We start from the raw sequence: 21,944 nt of genomic DNA, 5'->3' as shown, positions 1-21,944 counted from the left end.
CATTCATTACCCTTCTTTATGAGTGTAAAACTACCCCAGTAGTCTTCCTATATTCCTTTTTTTTTTTTTTTTTTCTTCTTGATTAACCAATGCTGGGGTTGGAGAGGAATGGGATTCCACTTGCAGATAGATTTTCCAGTTGAACAAGGAATTCAGTAAACAAATTCACTCTTTGGTTACTGAACAGAAACTGACAGGATTTAAGTCACATTCACAGAATAGTCTATCCCATTGTTACATAACTTTTAGGAAAGTTCTTTGAGAGTTATCTCTTCTGCTATGAAAAACCTAGTTATATTTTTTAAATTGTTTAATACCCTTGAAATATGGTGATGATTTCATCTTGAACTAATGGAGTACTTTCAAGATTTGTGGTGATAATCTCTTAAAAATCATAAACTTGGGGAGTTTATAATGTTATATCAGGAAGTTGAGATCCAATTGTCTCACCTCATATTAATATGATTTGTTAGTGACTGAACAAGAATTCTAGGTCACCTGTCAGTTCCATGCTTTTCTCTCTACCTCTTCATGTTTCTGTGCAAGAGGTGAGATACTAACTTCTTTTGTAAATAGAGAATCCTAAAGCACTAAAACTGACTCAAAGGCTTTCAGCCATAGGTAAAGTGAGATTAGAAAACTTTGATCAGGGGCAGCCCAGGTGGCACAGCGGTTTAGCGCCGCCTGCAGCCCAGGGCATGATCCTGGAGACCTGGATCGAGTCCCACATCAGGCTCCCTGCATGGTGCCTGCTTCTCCCTCTGCCTTTGTCTCTGCCTCTCTCTCTCTAGCTGTGTCTCTATGAATGAATGAATGAATAAATAAATAAATAATCAATCTTTAAAAAAAAAGAAAAGAAAAGAAAACTCTGATCAGGGGCGCCTGGGTGGTTCATTTGGTTAAGCATCTGCCTTTGGCTCAGGTCATGATCACAGGGTCCTGGGATCGAGCCTCACATCAGTCTCCTTGTTCATAGGGAGCCTGCTTCTCCCTCTTCTCCCTGCTTGTGCTCTGACGTGTGTGCTCGCTCTCTCTCTCAAATAAATAAATGAAATCTTTTTTAAAAAATTTAAAAAACATCCATCAAAAGATGAATGGATAAAGAAAATGTGGTTTATGTATACAATGGAATATTACTCAGCCATTAGAAACGACAAATACCCACCATTTGCATCAACGTGGATGGAACTGGAGGGTATTATGCTGAGTGAAGTAAGTCAATCAGAGGACAAACATTATATGTTCTCATTCATTTGGGGAATATAAATAATAGTGAAAGGGAATAGAAGGGAAGGGAGAAGAAATATGTGGGAAATATCAGAAAGGGAGACAACATAAAGACTCCTAACTCTGGGAAACGAACTAGGGGTGGTGGAAGGGGAGGAGGGCGGGGGGTGGGGGTGAATAGGTGCCGGGCACTGAGGGGGGGCACTTGATGGGATGAGCACTGGGTGTTATTCTGTATGTTGGTAAATTGAACACCAATAAAAAATAAATTTATTTTAAAAAAATTTTTTTTAAACAGGGATCCCTGGGTGGCTCAGCGGTTTAGCGCCTGCCTTTGGCCCAGGGCGCGATTCTGGAGTCCCGGGATCCAGTCTCGCGTCAGGCTCCTGGCATGGAGCCTGCTTCTCTCTCCTCCTGTGTCTCTGCCTCTCTCTCTCTCTCTCTCTCTCTCTCATAAATAAATAAATAAATAAATCTTTAAAAAAATTTTTTAAAAACATAACCCTCTGGTCAGTTGAGTCCTAGCCAAGTGTGTACCTACTGTTTACTGCTTCCCCCAAGTCAGTGAAAACGTGATCTGAGAACTGAAAGTCTATTTGTGGAAAAGTTTGATATAATCACCTTATCATATTTTCCATCCTATTTCACTCGAACATCTTGTTTACTGTTAGATCTCATTTGTAGAAGAGAAGAAGTGAAGATAGTTGCTTATTACAACATGGCAACTGTATTGTAATTTAGATATATAGTGAATCAAATCTCATTTCCCAGACTTATCCAGTCCTTTCCTCTGGATAGCCTGTGGGTGGTTCATCTGTAATATAAATTCTCTTAAAACTCCCCAACAGCCGTGTTTTATACAAGCACTGATTTTAGAGGTGGGGAATTTAATTACTTGTCTTTTAATAGTTTTTAATAACAGGTATTTTAATTTAGCTGAGAGCCAAAGAGATTTAGCACTACTTGCTTAGCAGTTCTTCATTAATATCCTATTCTGATGTAATACAAATGAATTTATAAAATTCACTTGGCCTTCCTTTGGTGGACATTCTGATTATCTTTTGCTTATTACTATGTTTAGACAACTAAGTTTGCTGTCTTTATGAATGGTTTAAAATGGTAGTTCCAGAACTTAGCTGCATTATCATTCACTTAACTTGAGCCCTAACTATATCATCAACGTATTGTCATATCCGTTGAATGGGGGAGAAGGAAGGAGGGAAGTCCTTTGTGTAAAAACATTCTCCTCAGCTGTTCTTCCTAGATGCTGGAAGTTTGGTGCCTGGCAGGAAATGATACAGACATGTGTGATAACAAAGTGACATGAGGAAGAATTGCCTCTGAGGTTCTCTGACTTGTCCAGGATGATTGGCTGTCAGCTGGCAGATAGATAGGGTAAGGCAGATTTTATCTCAAAAATCTAAGGATTAACGAAGTATAACTTATGAGAAAGAAACCTTTGGACAAAGCAGGTGGTATGAAAGCTGATAGCCATGTAAATATATTTCTTTGATCCTCCTGGGTGAGAGTCTTAAAGCATTGGAATTTGTTAAAGGGAATAAATGAAGAGTCAGGAGGTAAAAGAAAAAGCATTCTTTGAGTGCAAGAAATTTGTGTGTATCAAAGCTTTTCTCTCTCAGGTTTTTCTGACAATTTTCCATCTGTACCAGAAAGTAAGCTAGACAAATATCCCCAAGATATCCATCTTCTCTTCCTTCCCACTAGCTCTGATCAAACCACCTTTCTTGCTCACCTGGAGTATGATCTGTCTCCTTTTTTCTAAGTTTTAACCCCTTCCAATCCATTCTCCATGCTGTAGTTGGAGAAATCTTTCTGGAAATGCAAACTTTGGATCTCTGTTATCCTCAGAGTAAAGTCCAAATTCTTTGGCAAGTTGTATAAGACCTTATAGATCTGTGCCCCACTTAACTTCTCCCCATCTTTATTGCGCCCTGCCTCCACTTTTGCACAATATAATGAGATCATATTAGCAGTTTGTCAGATTATATTAGCAGTTGTTATATGTAACAAATTTATATAAATCTATAGATTATCACCTCCATTGTCATGTTAGCAGTAAGTGGAGCTTTAGAGGCTCCTGTGCCTGACCAAGAGGTGTCTAAAATCTTTTGCAGTTAACTTGCTCAGAAGGCAGATGTAGGATAGTAACCCACACAACACACCCAACTTCTCAGAAAAGGGAAGTTCAAGACAGAACACCAATTAGGACTTTGTGAGAACTTTGCAAGTAAGTTGAAAGTTCTTTTGTGAGAGAAGTTCCCCACTCACATCAAGCATGACTGAAACTGCAGACAAGAAGAAAGCCTTTTCCTGTAGTCTGTGTTGCAGACATGTGGGCTTAGGCACTTGCTCCATGAGCTCCAAAGGTTTTACACAGTGATTTTCACACTGAATTACCCTCCAAAGTGTGCTTGAGTCTTTAGCACTGTCCCTGTTATTTGCAGATCACATTTATTAAACTCTGTACATGGCGTTAGACTGGCCACTATGTAAAGCAATGTGAAGGCACTCTCCCTTTGTTGCCTTACTCAGGAAAGCCAACAATTTAGACCTAGGAATATTCATCTTGCTAGACAGAATAAAGTTTATTTTTTTTAAAGATTTTATTTATTTATTCATGAGATACACAGAGAGAGGGAGAGAGGCAGAGACACAGGCAGAGGGAGAAGCAGGCTCCATGCCGGGAGCCTGACATAGGACAAGATCCCAGAACTGCAGGATCACGCCCTGGGCCGAAGGCAGGCGCTAAACCGCTGAGCCACCCAGGGATCCCCCAGAATAAAGTTTAATAAACAAAAGCAAGATAGTAGAACAGATAAATGCATTATTATTTTTTGCTTTTACATGAATTCTTTTGTACATAATCATTTTTATTTGGAGTTGGAACAAGAAGAGAGGAGTAGGGCATCTTGCTTCCCACTTGGATTTTTACATAGGAGATTGTGCCCTATCTCTCCTACCACAAAGATAGGCAACCACTGCAAAGAGCCAAATGGCACTGCGAACAGCCTCGATCACTTGAGTGGAGAACATAGGGGCAGCTGAATCCTCCTTGTTTGAGTAGTAGACATTGCTAATGGCAAAGCATTTTGGGCAGAGAGGTGGTTCATAAATGAAGAACTTAATCTAAGAAACTCTGTGTTTCACAGCCCTCAGGGTTCTAATTGTTGGTTTCTTCACAGCTCACTTTCTCTCAGGCCCCACCCCTCACTTTGGAGAACTTGTTGACAACAGCTTTACTTTTTCAAGTCTTGCACAAAGGCAGATGTCTCTGAAAAGCAGCTTACGCAAAACATCTGTGTGGTTGACTGCGTTCCCACGGTGTGTTTTCCTGTACTGCTTTTTTTTTAAGGAGGGGGGGGGCTTTTTAAAAATTGAAACACAGTATAACATCATTAAAGAGAAATTTGCAAAAAGAGAAGACTGTCACCCACAATGTCACCTTTCTTTGCTAATAGCCATTTCCACTCCTACCATATTACCTTCCCATTCTTCACATGCATGGCTTTTTTTGCCTGGTTATGGCCTTTTTCTTAAGCAGAAGTTCAGGTACTTTGTTATATAGCCACTTCCCTGTTTTTTTTTTTTTTCCTGATTCTAGCATAATTTGGTTTTGGGTCTTGAGTTACTGAAAGGGCATTGCAACTTTATCAGCATTTTGTCAGTGAGTTCTGGTTTTTATTTTCCTTTCCTACACCCAAGTATTCTAGTTTTTAGAGTATGACTGAGACCCAACTTTTATTTTTAAAAGTAAGACATATGTATGTGTAGGATTTTTAGTTTCATTAACACTTAAAAACTGGTATTTTAAATTACATTGATTTTTAAGGCACATTACTGGGTCCACTCCAGGACAACCTTATTTAGAAAAAAAAAAAAATGTGGGAATCCCTGGGTGGCTCAGCAGTTTAGCACCTGCCTTCGGCCTAGGGCGTGATCCTGGGTCCCAGGATCGAGTCCCGCGTTGGGCTCCCTGTGTGGATCCCGCTTCTCCCTCTGCCTCTGTCTCTGTCTCTCTCTCTCTCTGTGTGTCTTTCATGAATAAATAAATAAAATCTTTAAAAAAAAAGAAAAAGAAAAAAACATGTCTACAATGTAAAACTATTACATTGTGATAGTTTAATTTGCTGTTAAAAATACTTAATAAGGCTTTAAGATATGCACGTGAAGATAGAAATAGAATGTATGTATTTTTTTTTACCTTAATAGATAACAAAAGATATACAAGAAACAGAAAAGCAAATCGAAAACACAAATTAGTCCACATGTCAGCATTCATAGTAAATATAAACAAACTTACCAATTCATACAGCCAAAAAAAAAAAGTGTCTATGTATTTTGCCCTGCATGTGTGTGCAAGCCTTAACTCTCCCAATACAGACTAGTGTTGTTGGTGGCAGTGCTACACTTGTAACTGGTTGTCTACCTTGTCAAGCTGTTTATACATCTCACCTTGTGTTCTCTAATGGTGAATAAGGCCATATCCATTATCTCTCATTATTCTTCTTTTCTTATTTTACAAAAAAGAATGAAATGGACCATATCTTCTTGTTTTACTAAAATAGAATATCTTCAGCCACCTTCCTTTTAGAAACTGTGGTCCCCTGTGCTTAGATGTTTAAAGGATAAATCTCTGGGGTGGCAGCGTCCTCTGATTAAGCAAGTCTGTAAGACACATACAGCCTCATTGTCGGGTACCATGTGAGAAAATGGTAGGATTAGGACTGCAGCTCTCCTTCTAGTCATTGTACAAAAATTTTGCCTTTTGACTTAAAATCATTTCCTTTTGTTCCTTATGTTTTCCTTTGTTTTGAGTTGCCATTTGGGAGTTTATAGGACCTAGCTCAACCAGTACCTAAAAGCAGTCTAGGTATGGAATTGTACATCTGTTGCTACACTGGAGCAAATATGTGACTTTTTTTTAAGATTTTATTTTTAAGTAATCTCTATACCCAACATGGGGCTCAAACTCACAATTCCAAGATCTAGACTCACATGCTTCACTGACTGTGATCCAGCCAGTTGCCTGAAAACCCGAAAATATGTGATATTTTAACTTTTTTCTTTAGTTTTTTAAAATATTTCATTTACTTATTTTTGCAAGAGAATGAGTTTGGGTGGGGGAGAGAGAGAAAAGCAGACTCCCCTAAGCAGGGAACCCAATGTGGGACTCATTCTCAGGAACCTGGGATCACAACCTGAGCCAAAGGCCGATACTTAACCAACTGAGCCACCCAGGTATCCTTTTCTTTTCTTTTTTCTTTTCTTTTCTTTTTTTTTTTTTTTTTTTAAGATTTTCTTGATTTATTTGACAAAAAGAAAGCACAAGTAGGGGCTGCAGCAGGTAGGGGCAGAGGGAGAGGGAGAAGCAGACTCCCAACTGAGTAGGGAACCTGATGTGGGGTTCCATCCCAGGACCCTGGGATAATGACCCAAGCTGAAGCAGATGCTCAAACTGACTGAGCCACCCAGTTTTTTTGTGCCCCAGTTTTTTTTCTTTAAAACACATATGAAATTGAAATTTATACTTGGATCATTTTGATTGGAATATTTTTCTTTTTTTCCAAATCCTAACTAAAATGTTTGGAATTCTTATTGCTTCACATTGCACTCTAGGGTATTGCAAAATACTACAATGTGATCTCTTTATTTCTAACTCTCTGATTTCTTATGAATAGTATTTGGAAAATAGGGAAGAAAGTGCTTTGGGTCATTGCTTCTTCATGAATTGATTTAAAGTGTGGATTTAGTAAATCTGAAAAATTAATTATTAAACATTAGATTAGGCATCAAGAAAGCTCAACAGATTAAATTTGCAAGGAACAAGTGGGGTAAACTTTTTATCTCCACTGGTGATGCAATTCTAGGATGAGTCTATAGTGATTAAGGAGGAAGAGAGTAGGGCAGCCCCGGTGTCTCAGCAGTTTAGCACCGCCTTTAGCCCAGGGCCTGATCCTGGAGACCCAGGATTGAGTCCCACATCAGGCTCCCTGCATGGAGCCTGCTTCTCCCTCTGCCTGTGTCTCTGGCGCGCGCGCGCTCTCTCTCTGTCTCTCATGAATAAATAAATCTTTTTTTTTTTTTTTTTTTTTAAAAAAAAGGAGGAAGAGAGTAGGAAACAAGCAACATTGGATTGGTTTAACCACTGTGAGCTAATTAAGGCCCGAGACTGCCACTGCTTTCTCTTTTTCCTTTCCCTTGACAACCCCTTAAATTGTCCTTTGAACTTTGCCTTTTACTTATGTTTTTCTTCTCCTTCTCATTCTCTTCCTTTTTCTCTTCCTCCATCATCATCACTATTTTATAGAAGTTAACTGTTTTTATAAGTGTCAAAACCTAAGAACTGGCAGCAGTGTTTCTTCTGGATTTCATTGTGCCAAGGGGATCTGTAATATGCATTAATATAGTTATGAAAATAAGGATTTGCTCAAGGACTTTAAAAAGTCAGTGCAGTGATAGTAAAGAAAACCAAGCAATAGGTTTAAAAGACATTCAACATACTTTGCCATGCCTTTTCATATTTCCCTTTGTTTGATATTTAAGAATAATTATTTTGGGGGCACTTGGCTGGCTCTGTTGGAAGAGCATGCGACTCTTGATCTTGGGGTTGTAAGTTCGAGCTCCACATTAGGTATAGAAATTCCTTAAGAGTATAAATTTTTGAAGGATTTTCAAGAGTGTATGTTAGCAAATTATTTCATTTTCTTAGCCTAGTAAGGTAGAGAACAACTCTAGGAGAAATGATTTGATAAGGAAAATTGACAGACTGGTGTTTTATAGACTGTTTTAAATGTTTGTGGCCAGGGAGTTTTGAGAATTACTTGTAAGACTACAATAAAGTAGCACTGAACTGACTCAATTTTAAAAGAAACCAACTAACCAACCCTTGGTTTTCTGATATTTAAGAATTCTCATTTAGAACCCAGTTGGTACTTTAGTGGGTAGGCTACAATGAGACTGCATTGTACAGAAAGAACTCAAACTACTAAAGAAGCCATGGAATTGAATTTAAAGAAAGGAAAAAAAAAAAAAAACTTGGAAATAGGCCTGAATTTTTATCCCTGCTCTATCATACTAATTATGTAATTGATAAGCTGAGGCAAGTTACTCTCATCTATGCTTCTTCATCTATGAAATGGGAAGAGTGATTTCCTTTACTAAAGTTATTGTGAGTTAGTAATTAAAACACCAGACTTCATGCCTGACACAGGGTGGATATTCCAATAAATGATAATCCCAGCATCTTTAAGTTTATTTTGTTGTGCTCAGAACCAACACCTAACCACTTCCACCACCATGACACAACTCCCAAAGAGAACCTTTTGGTGCAATTATGTCAAATTGCAAGTTTTCACAAATTAAAGTCTGTGAAATAATGGTAAAGTTGTTGTCATTATTATCAACAAAAAGCTATCTAGTAGACAGTTTATTTTATAGGTCTAAACCTCTAGTAATAGATCTGAGCTACAGAACCAGTGTAGAAGCTGTAGTAAGCAGCTTTCAGGATGGTTCCCATTGATTCTTGACTTGGAGTATTTACATCCCTATGTAGCCTCCTCCTACATTAAATATGGTTGGCTTGTATAACTAATGGTGTGTTGCAGAAATTATGGTGTGGAGGGGTGCCTGGGTGGCTCAGTCAGTTGAGCATGCAACTCTTGATTTCGGCTCAGGTCATGGTCTTGAGGTCATGAGATTGAGCCCTATGTGGGGCTATACGTTCAACAGGGAATCTGAGGATTTCACTCCCTCACCCACTCCCTACTCACATGCATACTTGCTTACATGTGTGCTCACTTTCTCTAAAAAAAATAATGAATGAATAAATCTTTAAAAATAAGTAATCTTTAAAAAAAGAGAAAAATTATGGTGTGTAACTTCCACAGTTAAGTCATAAAACATTGCATTTGTTCTCTTCAGGATCATTTACTCTGAGGAAAGACAGCTGACATGTCATAAGAGTACGCAGGGTGAACAGTGCAGAAGTTTACATGGCAGAGAACTGAAGTCTCCTATCTGCCATCTGAGGGAGCCTTTTTTTTTAAGATTTTATTTATTTATTCATGAGACAGAGAGAGAGGCATAGACATAGACAGAAGGAGAAGCAGGCTTCCTGCAGAGATTCTGATGCAGGAGTCAATCCCAGGACCCCAGGATCATGAACTGAGCCAAAGACAAACGCTCAACCACTGAGCCACCGAGGTTCACGTAAGGGAGCCATTTTATTTTATTTTATTTTATTTTATTTTATTTTATTATTTTATTTTATTTTATTTTATTTTTAAGATTTTATTTATTTATCCATGAGAGACACAAAGAGAGAGAGAGAGGCAGAGACACAGGCAGAGGGAGAAGCAGACTCCATGCAGGGAGCTGGATGTGGGTCTCCAGGATCAGGCCCTGGGCTAAAGGTGGTGCTAAACCACTGAGCCACCCGGGCTGCCCAAGGGTGCCTTTTTAGAAGCAGATCTGTCCGTCCTCATCAGGGCTTCAAAATGCCTGCTGCATCCTGATAATGAGACCCTGAGCCAGAACCACCCAGTTAAGGGGCTCAGAATTCCTTACCCACAGAAACTGTGAGAGAATGAATGTTCTTCATATATATATATATTTTTTTAATTTACTTATTCATGAGAGGCACAGAGAGAGACAGAGACACAGGAAGAGGAAGGAGCAGGCTCCATGCAAGGAGCCCGAAATGGGACTCAATCCCAGGTCTCCAGGCTCACGCCCTGGGCGGAAGGTGGTGCTAAACCACTGAGCCAGCCAGGCTGCCTGAGAATTAATGTTCTTTATTGTTTTAAGCTTCTACTTTTTAATTTGTTATTCGGCAATAAATAACTAATCAGAAGTCATCTTTATATAGAACAAAGTGGCCATGAGTGCGGTGAAGAGACTGAACAAAAGAGAGTCACAAGAGAGGAGATTATAGCCAGAAATTGGGAATTTGGTTTCTGAAATCAAGTCCATTAAGATCTGATGCCTTCCAAAGGGACTCTGGGAGTTAGAAATCTGGAGTCCAGGTGAAGGTCTTTGAACATTAGGAGGATGAGAAATTTGGGGACAAAACTTGCATGTTTATCTATATGAACAATGGAATCTCCTAAGATTATAGTAGAAATCAAAGCGAAAGAGAAGATTGAGCTAGGTGAGAGGTATTAATATTAAGTAAAAGATAGTGACAAGGATGTCCAAAGATGACAGCAGCAAAGAATAGAAGATGGCCTGAACCTCATAAGAAGCTTTGCATTAGGGTGAAAGAGAAATCTGAAAACAGATTTGGGTTGGACATTTTGGCCAAGTGCTTAAAACAGCTTACATTCCTTCTGCAGGTGTGTTTTAAATACCTGGGAAGGTATTTGGTGAATCATGCAAATGAAATGATGAACAGTTTTTCTGAATTAATATCTTTTTGTTTTGTCTTGTTTATTCCCACCAACTATTTTAAATTTGGTCTCAAGTAATATTGGTCATGTCTTGGTAACCAATACATCTGGCAATTTAAATACTGAGAAAGAACTGTTCAGGTCATTTACTTTTTGGTCCAGACAGCTTTTAAGCTTTACCTTTTTGAAAGAGAAGTATTTAAGTCTGGAGTTTAAGGCCACACGACTGAACAGCTTTGTTAACTCAGCTTGTAAAGGAAATGGGCTCCTCTCCCTTGAGCTGAGACAGTTTCTCCTTTCCTTGGAGGAAAACCTTCTTTAGAACAAGATTCTGGATCATTTCTGGCCTTTATTATTTTCAGGTATGTTCCCTCTAAACCCACTTTGTTGGGATCCCTGGGTGGCGCAGCGGTTTGGCGCTTGCCTTTGGCCCAGGGCGCGATTCTGGAGACCCGGGATGGAATCCCACGTCGGGCTCCCGGTGCATGGAGCCTGCTTCTCCCTCTGCCTGTGTCTCTGCCTCTCTCTCTCTCTCTCTGTGTGTGACTATCATAAATAAATTAAAAAAAAATAAAATAAACCCACTTTGTTGAGAGTTTTTATCATGAGCAGATGTTGAATTTTGTCCTGTGCTTTTTTCCTTACATCTATTGAGATGATTATGTGGTTTTTATCCGTCATTTTGTTAATGTAATATATCATGTTGATTGATTTGCAGATGTTGAACTATCCTGAAATAAGTCCCATTTGATCATGGTGAATGATCCTTTCAATATATTGTTGAATTTGGTTTGTCAGTATTTTGTTGAGGATTTTTGCATCCATGCTCGCCAGGGATATCGACCTGTAGTTATCTTTTTTTTTTTTTTTTTTTTTTTTTGTAGTGTCTTTGTTTGGTTTTAGTATCAGGATAATGCTGGCCTCATAAAATAAATTTGGAAGTTTTCGTTCCTCTTTTGTGTTTTGAAATTTGAGAATAGGTATTAACTCTTTAAATGTTTGGTAGAATTCACCTGTGAAACCATTTGGTCCTGGACATTGTTTGACTTTTTTGATTGCCGTTTCAATTTTGTTGCTAGTAAATGGTCTGTTCAGATTTTCTATTTCTCCCTGATTTAGTTTTGGAAGATTGTATGTTTCTAGAAATTTATCCATTTTTTGTTTAGTTTATTGGCACATAATTTTTCATATTTGTCTCATAATCCTTTATATTTCTGTGCTGTGAATTACTTCTCCTCTTTCATTTCTGATTTTATGTATTGAATCCTTCCTCTTTTTCTTTTGCATCCACTTCTCAAGTTGGCTTTCTCGCCCTCCTTCCTAGGCCCCATGATTTTCCTAACTTTTTACTTTTGGCATATAGTTTTTGATATTTTTTTAAAGCAAGTTTAATAGTCAACAAGCTTATTAAAGGAAAAAGGGGGAGAAAGCAACTTTAAGAAATACCATTAAAATATTTGCCTCATGGGAAAATGTCTAAACTTTCCCCCACTCAAACCTGAACTTTGTCTTCAGGATACTGTGAAAAATAGAACAAATATCACACCAAGCTTTGCAGTAAAATCCTGTCTTTGTTCTCTTTAGATGAACTGACCAGATGTGTTTTTAACTGCTGGTTGCTTCAAATTATTAGACCTGTAGTATGTCCTGTTGTGAGAGTGCTCGCTTCGGCAGCACATATACTAAAAATGTCCTGTTGTGAGAACATCTAACTCAGGATAAAGGGTTAAAGTGTTGCCCTGGGTGTCAGATGACGGGGCTTAGTCTAGGTTCTACCTAACCATCTGCATGACTTGCGACAAGTCATTAAATTCTTTGAACTTCAGTTAATATATCAGATTCTCTGTTGCAAGCTCAGAAATGAATTTTAACAATCTTAACCAGAATATTTGTTAGAAGGAAGTCAGAGCTCACGTAATGGACAGGAGGCTTAGAGAACAGGCAGGAGCCAGGGGCATTCAAGGAAGGCCAGGAAGTAGGAGCAAACTGGTCTATACCTTGTCTTTCTCCCCACAGTGAATGTTACCATTCCCCACTCTCTACTCCTTTGGGTCACCTGTCTTAAGACTCAGGGAGAATATCCAACTGGCCAGGCCTAAACTACATGCCAGGTTCCTGGAAAGCCCCTTGAAGTTCAGAATGGGAAGCCATCAAGACTAGGCACATTTGGGGAATTCCCCAAATGGAGACCAGAGATCTGTTGCTGGACAGCCAAAAACAGCAAATGTCAATTCAAATGTACACCAGTCTGTAGAAATTGGAAGGTTGAGTGGTAAAATTATTGATCCTACATTCTGTTTCTGTCTGAACATTTCTAAGATGCACGTTTGAGACAAAATGGAATCATTGCAAGATCTTACCAAGTGAATGAATATCCAGAATGAACAAAACAAAGGGAATTTTCTGGGTTTGTTTTTTTCTCCCATTTATGATTTATAGGGAAAAGGCCAGGAGGATAGACCTGAAAGTGTTTGTCCCTCAGCCTTAAACAAATAGACCTTTGCTTTTCTTCTTAGACTGTAGAAAAGTAGGAAAGGGGAAAAACAAACAGCTGCATCTGAGAGCATTTGTGCTGGGCATTGTGCAAGATACTTTCAGTGGAAGATTAGCTGTAACTAAAATGGTCTGATGGTTGTAGTTAATGAATAAGAACTTAGAGTCCTAAGTCCTTCTCTTCTTTGCCAGCAATTGGTCTACTAATGTACCCCCAACTTTTGCTTGTCTGTCAATGAGGAGAGAAATAATCCTGTTGCCTGCATTCATAGACATGTGTCTGGAGTTCATACCTTGGGGAAGAGGGTTCCAGGTATTGATTCCTGTTCTAATACTGTCATTTGAATATATGACCCTGTATGGTGGGGATGGGATTGGCGAATATTTAATCACAGAGAAGAGTACATATGATATTTGGATGTAGATTTTCTCACATTATAGTCTAGTCCCTAAGTTCTTTTAGGCTTACAGATCAAACTTCTCACTACTTGGAAATATGCTTTTGATTTTTGCAGCAATGTTTCAACATCAAAGCACAATGACTTTTTCCTTCCTGTTTTTTTTATTTAGCCAAACTTTTTAGTAGGTAGTGGTATTGATAGTTCTGTAGTCTTTTGGCCTCTGGTCTGATATTTGAAGCTTTTTATTATGAAATTTCCTTTCTTTTTGATATGGTCACGCTAAATGGGGACATGAATTCCTCTCCACTTAAGGAATTGACAGAAGCTCTCCTAGTGCCCTGAATCTGAAAATTAAACAACTAAATGAGCAGAGAACATATATCAAGAAAAGGAGAATGTTAGAGTAGAATATATTTGAAACGTTCTCCTAGATGAATATTCCTCAAGACAAAAATAAAAGTTTATGTTATGTGTATTTTAATTTTATATGATTTTATATAAATGGCAAGCATCTTACTTTGTGCAATATATAGGTAAAATATAATTTACCTATAAACTTTTGGCTTAGACAGAAATACCAAACATTACAAACACAAACATGAAAATCTACTTCATTTTAATGTATTTACTTGTAAATACAAAGGGAAGCACATTTAATATATATGTGTTGAAATAGAAGTATTGCATCCACTTTCTGAAACCCAATTTCCCATAGTAAATGATCCATTTCTTCATGTATGTTTTTTGTAAAACAGGAGACTATCCAATTGATAGTCCACAATTTGGCCAGGTGTGTTGTTGCTTTATTTTGCTTCCTTGGTCTTTCTGCTGGTCATGGATGATCACCCGGGCCACATTCTTCAAAAATTATTCCACCTGCAGAACAGTTAAGTATTTTCTTCCATTAGTTGACCCTTTCCTCTACACTGTGCCTGAGAACAAACTGCCAGTTAACAAATTTCATGCTTTAGGAAGTGATTTTGATTGGGAGAGATTAGCACAGAGTGCTTCCCCAAATCTATTTAAAACAGAATAGTCTTTCCTCCATTTTCAAGACTGAAATGCTACTGTCATTCCCATCAGAAGTTACAGTTCTTTTCTCTACTGTCCAGCCCATCTGGATTCATCTCTCAGCCAGATGTTCTTGATTCCCCTCAGTGTATAGTCTTTCTGTTTGTAACATTGATAAGAGAAACAAAGCATGAGAAGAGTTGAGATCTGGATTTATTTCAGTCCTTCTCTTTCACTCCTGTACTCTTAAATTCTATTCTGTTGAAAGTTCTGTGGGAAAATATTGCATTTCATCGTACATAAAGTATAGCATAAAACAAGAACAGCATAATAGTGATTCAGAGCATGAACTTTCAAGTTAAATCTTGGTTTGAATTCTTGCTCTGAGGATTACTAGCTGTGTGATCTTGGACAAATAAGAATCTCTTGAGACCGTCAGTCTATGTATAAATTGGGGGTAAAAAGAAATAGTGCCTACTTCATAGGATTGTTGTGAAGATTAAATGAAGTGCTTAGCTTAGTGCCCAGCATACACTAGGCATTCAGTCAAATTAGTTATTATTAGCTATTCACATGTCTGATTAGGAATGATTTTCTCTTTTGTTGAGCAAGTAATCTTCATGGCAAGAGAGGAATAGACAATCTTCAGTTGTATTCTTTTTTAATTTTTTAAATTTAAATTCAATTTGCCCACATATTGTATAACACCCAGTGCTCATCCTTCAATAGTATTCAGATAAAGATGTCACTCTGTTAGAAAGATGATCCTGTGTCATTTTCTTAAGGAGCTAAGTACTCTCCATCTTTAGACAGAGAAAGTGGTATCCTCTTTATCTTGCATTTTCCTTAATATAGAGGTTCTAAAGTCCTTTTGGTTTTGTGTTTAATTTAGACATCTGTAATCACCTATGGATGGCTCCATAAAATTTAATGGTGAAATCCTGTTTCTGTTCCAGAATTGGTCAACTCAGAAAATGTGTAGAAGTTTTTACTTGCTCTCTAAATTTTTAAATAGAAACCACCTCTATGTTGATTGAATCTTCAGGAAGCTTTTTCAGAAAGACCAATACTTACATAAATGAATCTTTTGCTGTTCTAGCAAATATACTAAGCTTTTACCTTACACTGAAGTACATGTGAATTACATATAATTAAATTTACATTTAATTTTATTCATCTGCAAATAAAGCATTTAATTTTCAAGTTGAATTTGAACCACCTAACCCTATTGTTGTGAATTTTATTTTTTCACTTCCATACCATTATACTGCTGTCCCATCTGTGATAGCATTTATAGAGCTTTTTGACTTTTGCTCAGTGATGATAAAGGGTTTTTGTAATCAGTCACACTTTTATTTCTGGTCCCCTGTAACCAACAGTATATGCCACTTTCATGATAATAGAGTCATAATCTGTAGAATAGAATAAAGAGGATTGACTGTATCATCCAGAGTGTGTCTGCCATGACTCTCTGGGAGCCTGTATTGCACCTTAGTACGGCAGTCTCCTGACCCAGCTGTATCTGTTGTGCATTTTATTCTCTCAGAAAAGTTCGCTGAGGTTTGTGTAAGTGATTCAAATAGAAAAGATTCTTTTCTCTTATGTTAGTTTGACTCCTGGTCTGTCTTTTACAATCAGGAATTTTTTTAGGTAGCTTTGAAATAAGCAAGGGTCCCTGGCCCTCCCTCAGCCCTCCCCCTGTGAAAGCACTTGCATACATTTTAAAGAACACACTTGGATTTGCTTTAAAGTATGAGCAAGAATAAATGTATCAAACCAGAAGTTCATTCTTAAACTAGTGTTTGCCAAAGAGAAACTGCCTCTGTCTCAGAAAAGGAATGACTGAAGTATGCTTGGTTGTTTTTAAGCTCTCTACAAATACACTTCTTTTGTGGATGTTGAGACCACTTTGCTTACCAGAAACCAAAGTGCCAACAGCTGTAACTTTGTCTGGTGATAGGTAGAATATTGGCCTGTATTTTTTAAGTATTTTCATTTGGTAAAGCAGACAATTGCTGTGTTGGCAGAAGTGTGAATTTCATTTCCTGTCTGTGGTGTACCCCACTCATCCTGTCACTCAAGACATTTTGTTTTAGGCTGTTCCTGTAATGTGAGTAAGACAGAGTGACCCACAGCAGGGTGACATGTGCATACCACGAACGTAACAAGAGACAAGACTTGTGAAACAGACCACAAGAGTGCAATGCTTTATTTAAAGATGAAAACAAAACAAAATAAAGGCAGCCCCTCCCAGCCGGCATGCAGATTTTTAAAGTGGCATCTGGATTTTTACCTTTGTTTTTAGAAGCATGTTCTAATCTATTTGGAAAGTGAGCTCAAAAGTTTATCAGCTTCATGCCATTTAATTTGAAGATAAAATTGAGTCAATGACTAACAACATTATAGAGGTGTTTTCATTTTATTTGCCAATTAACTTAACATCAAACATTTGTATTTATAATCCATTAACCTGCCACTTATATTGAGTTCTGTAACAATTATCTCTCTACATGTGAAATTACAGAATTTCTGTTTTCTTGTCCTAAATTACAATTCCTGCTGCAGTGATAGGACACATCAACTCAGTGGTTGAGTGTCTGTCTTCAGCTCAGGTCGTGATCCCGGGGTCCTGGGATTGGGTCCACTTTGGGCTCCCCAGGGGGAACCTGCTTCTCCCTCTGCCTGTGTCTCTGCCTCTCTATCTATGTCTTTCATGAATAAATAAATAAATAAAATCTTAAAAAAAATAAAACCCAGGATGAATTAATTCATAAATAGCCATTGAGCACCTAATATGTGGTTGGCACTTATTTCCAATGTTGAGGATACATACTGAGCAAAATAAAATCCTTGCTCTTCACTGAGCTTATATTCTATCATAAAGAGATAACCACAATCAAGTATACAAAGTAAATAAATGTAATTTTAGTGAGTAATCTATATCCTGAAGGAAACAGAATAGAACAGCAGGGTAGAGTATGATTGGGATGGGGAAGAGGTGATGATGCTGGGTCTGTGACTTAAATAGTGATGGCCAGGAGAAAAGTGTCCCAAGTAGAAAATAAAAAGTACAACGGCCCTGAGAAGGGGCCTGGAATATAGAAGACACAAAAGAGACCAGTGTAACTACAGCAAACAAAAGGGAAGCTAGCACAAAATCAGAGAAATAATATATTATTGGATGTTACAGGGCCATGAAGTCTAAACTAAAGACTTCAACTTTTACTTGTAAATACAAAGGGAAGCACATTTAATATATATGTGTATTTTATATATATAAAATCCCCTTGGTTGCTCTTTGGTAAGTGGATAACGGTGATGCAGAAGTAGTTGCAGACAGACCAGTTAAAAGACTTTTTGCTGATAGAATGTCTGGGATTAGTTTCACTTTAGGGACAAGTTGAAGAGAGTAAGAATGTAGAAGAAACAAAGATTGGCCTTGAATTAAAGCTGAAATGTGTGAGAACATGGGGGTTTATTATATTATCCTGTTTCTGTTTGTTTGTAATTTTCTATAATAAAAAGCTTAAAAAAAAAAAAAAAACCACCCATGTCAGCGGTCTAAGTGAAAATTATATTACTACTGTCCTGAACAGTACTCTAAGTCCCGTTGTACCTTTTATTTTCTACTTGGGACACTAAGAATTAAATTTATGATGGAGCTTTGGGAATTTTAAAAGCAACTAAAATGTTCTCAGATGTGTCTGCCAGCTTCATTTCTAGAGACACTTCTAAAGCAAAACTGAGAACTTTATACCTTGGTTGCATTTGAATTCAAAAATCCCTCTGCATAAGGGCATCACTCTAAAAAACTGTATTCTTATTGACTCCTCACACAGCTTTGTTTTATTACTTTTGTTTTATTGATAAGGAAATTTAAGCCCCCTAAAATTCATTCAGGTAAGAAGCAGCAGAGCCAGGATTCAAACCCAGGCAGTCTGGCTCCAGAGCCTTTACCATCTTGTTTCCAGAGCCTTTCATTCTTAACTGCTACCATTTAATATATAGAGAATATTGTAAGTTTTGTTTCAGAAAAATTGTCTGGAGTAGATAGGACTATGTAAATAAAAGGATCTCTTTCGATTTTATTTTTACTTCATCCCATGAAATTGGGACTTTGGAAGATGGGCAAGAGAATAACCCCAAAATGGATCTCCATCTCACTCTGATTTTTTCCTCCTTAAATAATCCATTTCCTTTTGACTTTTTTCCTTATAGCATCAGTGAGAGCTTTCTAACTGTCAAAGGTGCTGCGCTTTTTCTACCACGGGGAAATGGCTCATCCACACCAAGAATTAGCCACAGACGCAACAAGCATGCAGGTAAAGTTCCACATACGCCACTCCTTTCTTGGTTTCTTTGCCTTTTGTTTAGTTCAAAACAGCTGACAACCTCAGTCCCATTTCTCCAACGGTCCTGTAGAACTGAAAGAAAACACTGTACTGCACAGTAATCACTTTTCTCCCACTATTTTTCTGGCACTTAGCAAAACTTGTTTTATGTATGTGTGTGTGTATCAATAAATTTGTGTTAGAAACATATATTATGAATATATATGTATATATATATCTCAATCAATTTGTGTTGGAAAAATAATAAGGTACAGAAATACTCTAATTCTTATGTGACTTTTCAATTAAGGTTTCCCAGTAGCAGATACCCAGTTTGCTTATTGGCAGTACTTTTCACTGACAAACCTTAGCTTCCACATACCCAACTCACATAAGAAGCTTTACAGTAGGGATAGGGCTTCTTAACTTTTACCTGAACCTCCAAGAAGCCAGCTGGATCTTTGGGCCAATAGCACTTGGTGTAGGGACTTAGGGCCACTATCTGCCCAGAAATGGCTCTCGTCTACAAGTTCTCCATCTTAAAAATCCTGTCCTCCAGTCATTTTACTGATAGAACAGAAGGAATCTTAATTTTTAAAAAGCCTCAGCTGCTTAGCTCAATTATAACATGTATCTTAAGTCACTCTTCATTGTTTATACCTAACACTTTGTCTCCTTTTTTTTTAGACAGTTTTAGTAAAATACCATTCATATGCCATGTAATTCACTAGTTTACTCATTTAAAGTATACATTCAGTGGTGGGGTTTTTTTAGTATATAAAAAATTATCACTATAATTTTAGAACATTTTATCACCCCTAGAAGAAACCCAGTTACCCATTAGCAGTCATTCGCTATATCCTCCACCCTCCCTGCCAGTCCTACTAAACAACCACTAATCTACTTTCTCGGTATATAGATTTACTCATTCTGAGTGTTCCATAGAAGTTCCATATAAAAGAATTATATAAATGGCCTTTTGAGACAGGCTTTTTTCATTTAGCATAATGTTTTCAGGAGTCATTTACATTATAGTATGTGTCAGTACTCCATTACTTTTTATGACCAAACAATATTCTAGTGTGTAGATATACCACATTTTATTTTTCCATTCACCAGTAAATAGACTTTTGAGTTGTTTCTAATTTTTGACTGTTAATGAATAATGCTACTATGAATCTTTATAAGTTCTTGTGCAGACATATGTTTTCATTTCTCTTGGCTTTATACCTGTGAGCCCATACTGGTTCTTACACGTGAGACTAAGATTGTGTCTCTGGGTTTGAAATGTGGTAGAACAGACCTGGCCAAACATAATGATTCTCCTTTTTAATTTTGAAAGTTGAAAGATTCTGCAGTAATGGAATCAGTGAGAAGCCAGCATTGAAATGGGGGTGGGGATGGGAGGCAAGAAAACTATTCTTTAAGAGAAGGAAACATCAGGGGAAAAGGAGAAGCTTTCAGACTTGCTGACCTTTTAAACAAATACCTGTTCGCTAGTCTACTTCTCTTTCTTCTTGCCCCTCACCGCTTCTTGCACATATTAGTATTTCCTCTCACAGTTACAGTTGAAGTTACCTGGAGGAAGATTTTGTATGTAGATTTTAAGACAAATGTAAGAACAGGTTCCACTGGCATCTATGATCAAGTGGCTATGTCAGTCACTTTAGACTCTTAAAAAAGCTGGACCTGGGTGGCCATGAAATGAAGTTTTTTCTTCTCGGATTGTCATCATTTATAACAGTACTTCATCTAATTATCTCCTACTAGCCAAAGCTTTCTAGTGTAGAATAGGAAGTATAAGGAAATCTATAATACTTTAATACAAAAAAAATTTTCAATTTAGTTTTGTGGAATGTATAGAAACAAATGTGTATTCAAATAATGGTTGGCCATGTTAAAATACCTAACATTAGGTTCAATGGAATATATATTTCTTGGGATCCACAATATTTAATGAATACTCTTACTTTAATATCAGCCACTAATAACGGAAATCATTTTAAACCATTGACATTATTCTAAGGGGAAGCTAAAAATCTTCTTACGTTAAGTTCAACTGAAGATTTACAGAAATTAGAATGGCAAAATAGTTAGCTTTTTGTAAAGCTAGAGGTAATTCTAACCTCATTCATCACACACCCCATTTTCAGGATTCCCTCCTTACCACTTTTAGTGGGCCTGAAAGCACAGCCCTGCAGATCTCACCATTGCTTTCATCAACATCCACAATAGTTTGGAACTGAGATTGGTTTCAAGTGCACCTCCCATTGAACAAACATAAAGCAAATTTTAATATAGTATAGGCTAAAAGTGAATGTATAGAAATACAGTCTACCATCTGTCTTTCCACTTAAAAAAGAAGTTAATAATTAATAAAGACATTTAATTTATGTGTCTAATTGTAGTCCTTCAGTGACCCAGAACTTTCATTTATATAGGTTATTAAGATAGAAGGAATCCTCTCTGTTGATATTACAATGGAGAATAATTATTTTTTGTTTCATAAATTTCACCAGGTGATCTCCAACAGCATCTCCAAGCAATGTTCATATTACTCCGACCAGAAGATAACATCAGGCTGGTAAGTTAGTGTTATCATTATAACTCTTACTCAAAAGACTGTCAAGATGGCAGACATTAAGCAGTCATTTTTAATGTCCCAACAGAGTGCTGGAAACTATGTGGAACAAAAAAGAGTAACATGCCAGCTCTATCAAAGAGCTTAGAATAATAATTAAAAAAAAAAAAAGAGCTTAGAATATAATTGGGGATATGAACTAATGTGAAATGATGTGAAATAAATTGATTATTCAAGGCTGTTGATAAGCACCAGCTTGTGAGTTATTGACCATAACAACAACTAAAGTTCAAAAGAAAGAATACTTTGAGACTTGCCCTAGTTAGAAGGGTTTTATGTGTACAGCTGACCTTGAGCTGGGTCTTAAAAGATGATGAATTTAGATTGGTAGAGAGAAAGAAGACAGTCCTTCTAGATGAGGGCATGACTGAGGCAAATGCATGTAAGGGACAAGGAGAGAGTAAAAGGGCCAGGGATTTGTGCTGGTCTTAGA

At 37.4% G+C, this 21,944-nt stretch overlaps 1 protein-coding gene across 5 annotated transcripts in view; it reads left to right on the top strand.

The window, feature by feature from the left end:
• The window catches only part of SSH2 (slingshot protein phosphatase 2), a 238,819-nt gene that overhangs the window by 157,555 nt on the left and 59,320 nt on the right, over positions 1-21,944 (top strand). For all 5 annotated transcript variants that reach the window (XR_003147115.2, XR_003147114.2, XM_025476266.3 and 2 more), the window contains 2 exons: positions 18,758-18,861; positions 21,390-21,454. Coding sequence is in view for 3 of the 5 variants with exons in the window: in XM_025476266.3 (XP_025332051.1) it covers positions 18,758-18,861; positions 21,390-21,454 (169 nt within the window). In the remaining 2 variants the exon portion in view is untranslated. The remainder of the gene's footprint in view (positions 1-18,757; positions 18,862-21,389; positions 21,455-21,944) is intronic.

Source organism: Canis lupus, chromosome 9 (genome assembly GCF_003254725.2).
Source record: "Canis lupus dingo isolate Sandy chromosome 9, ASM325472v2, whole genome shotgun sequence".
NCBI classification, from domain to species: Eukaryota; Metazoa; Chordata; class Mammalia; order Carnivora; family Canidae; genus Canis; species Canis lupus.
This window is presented reverse-complemented; position numbering and strand designations above follow the sequence as displayed.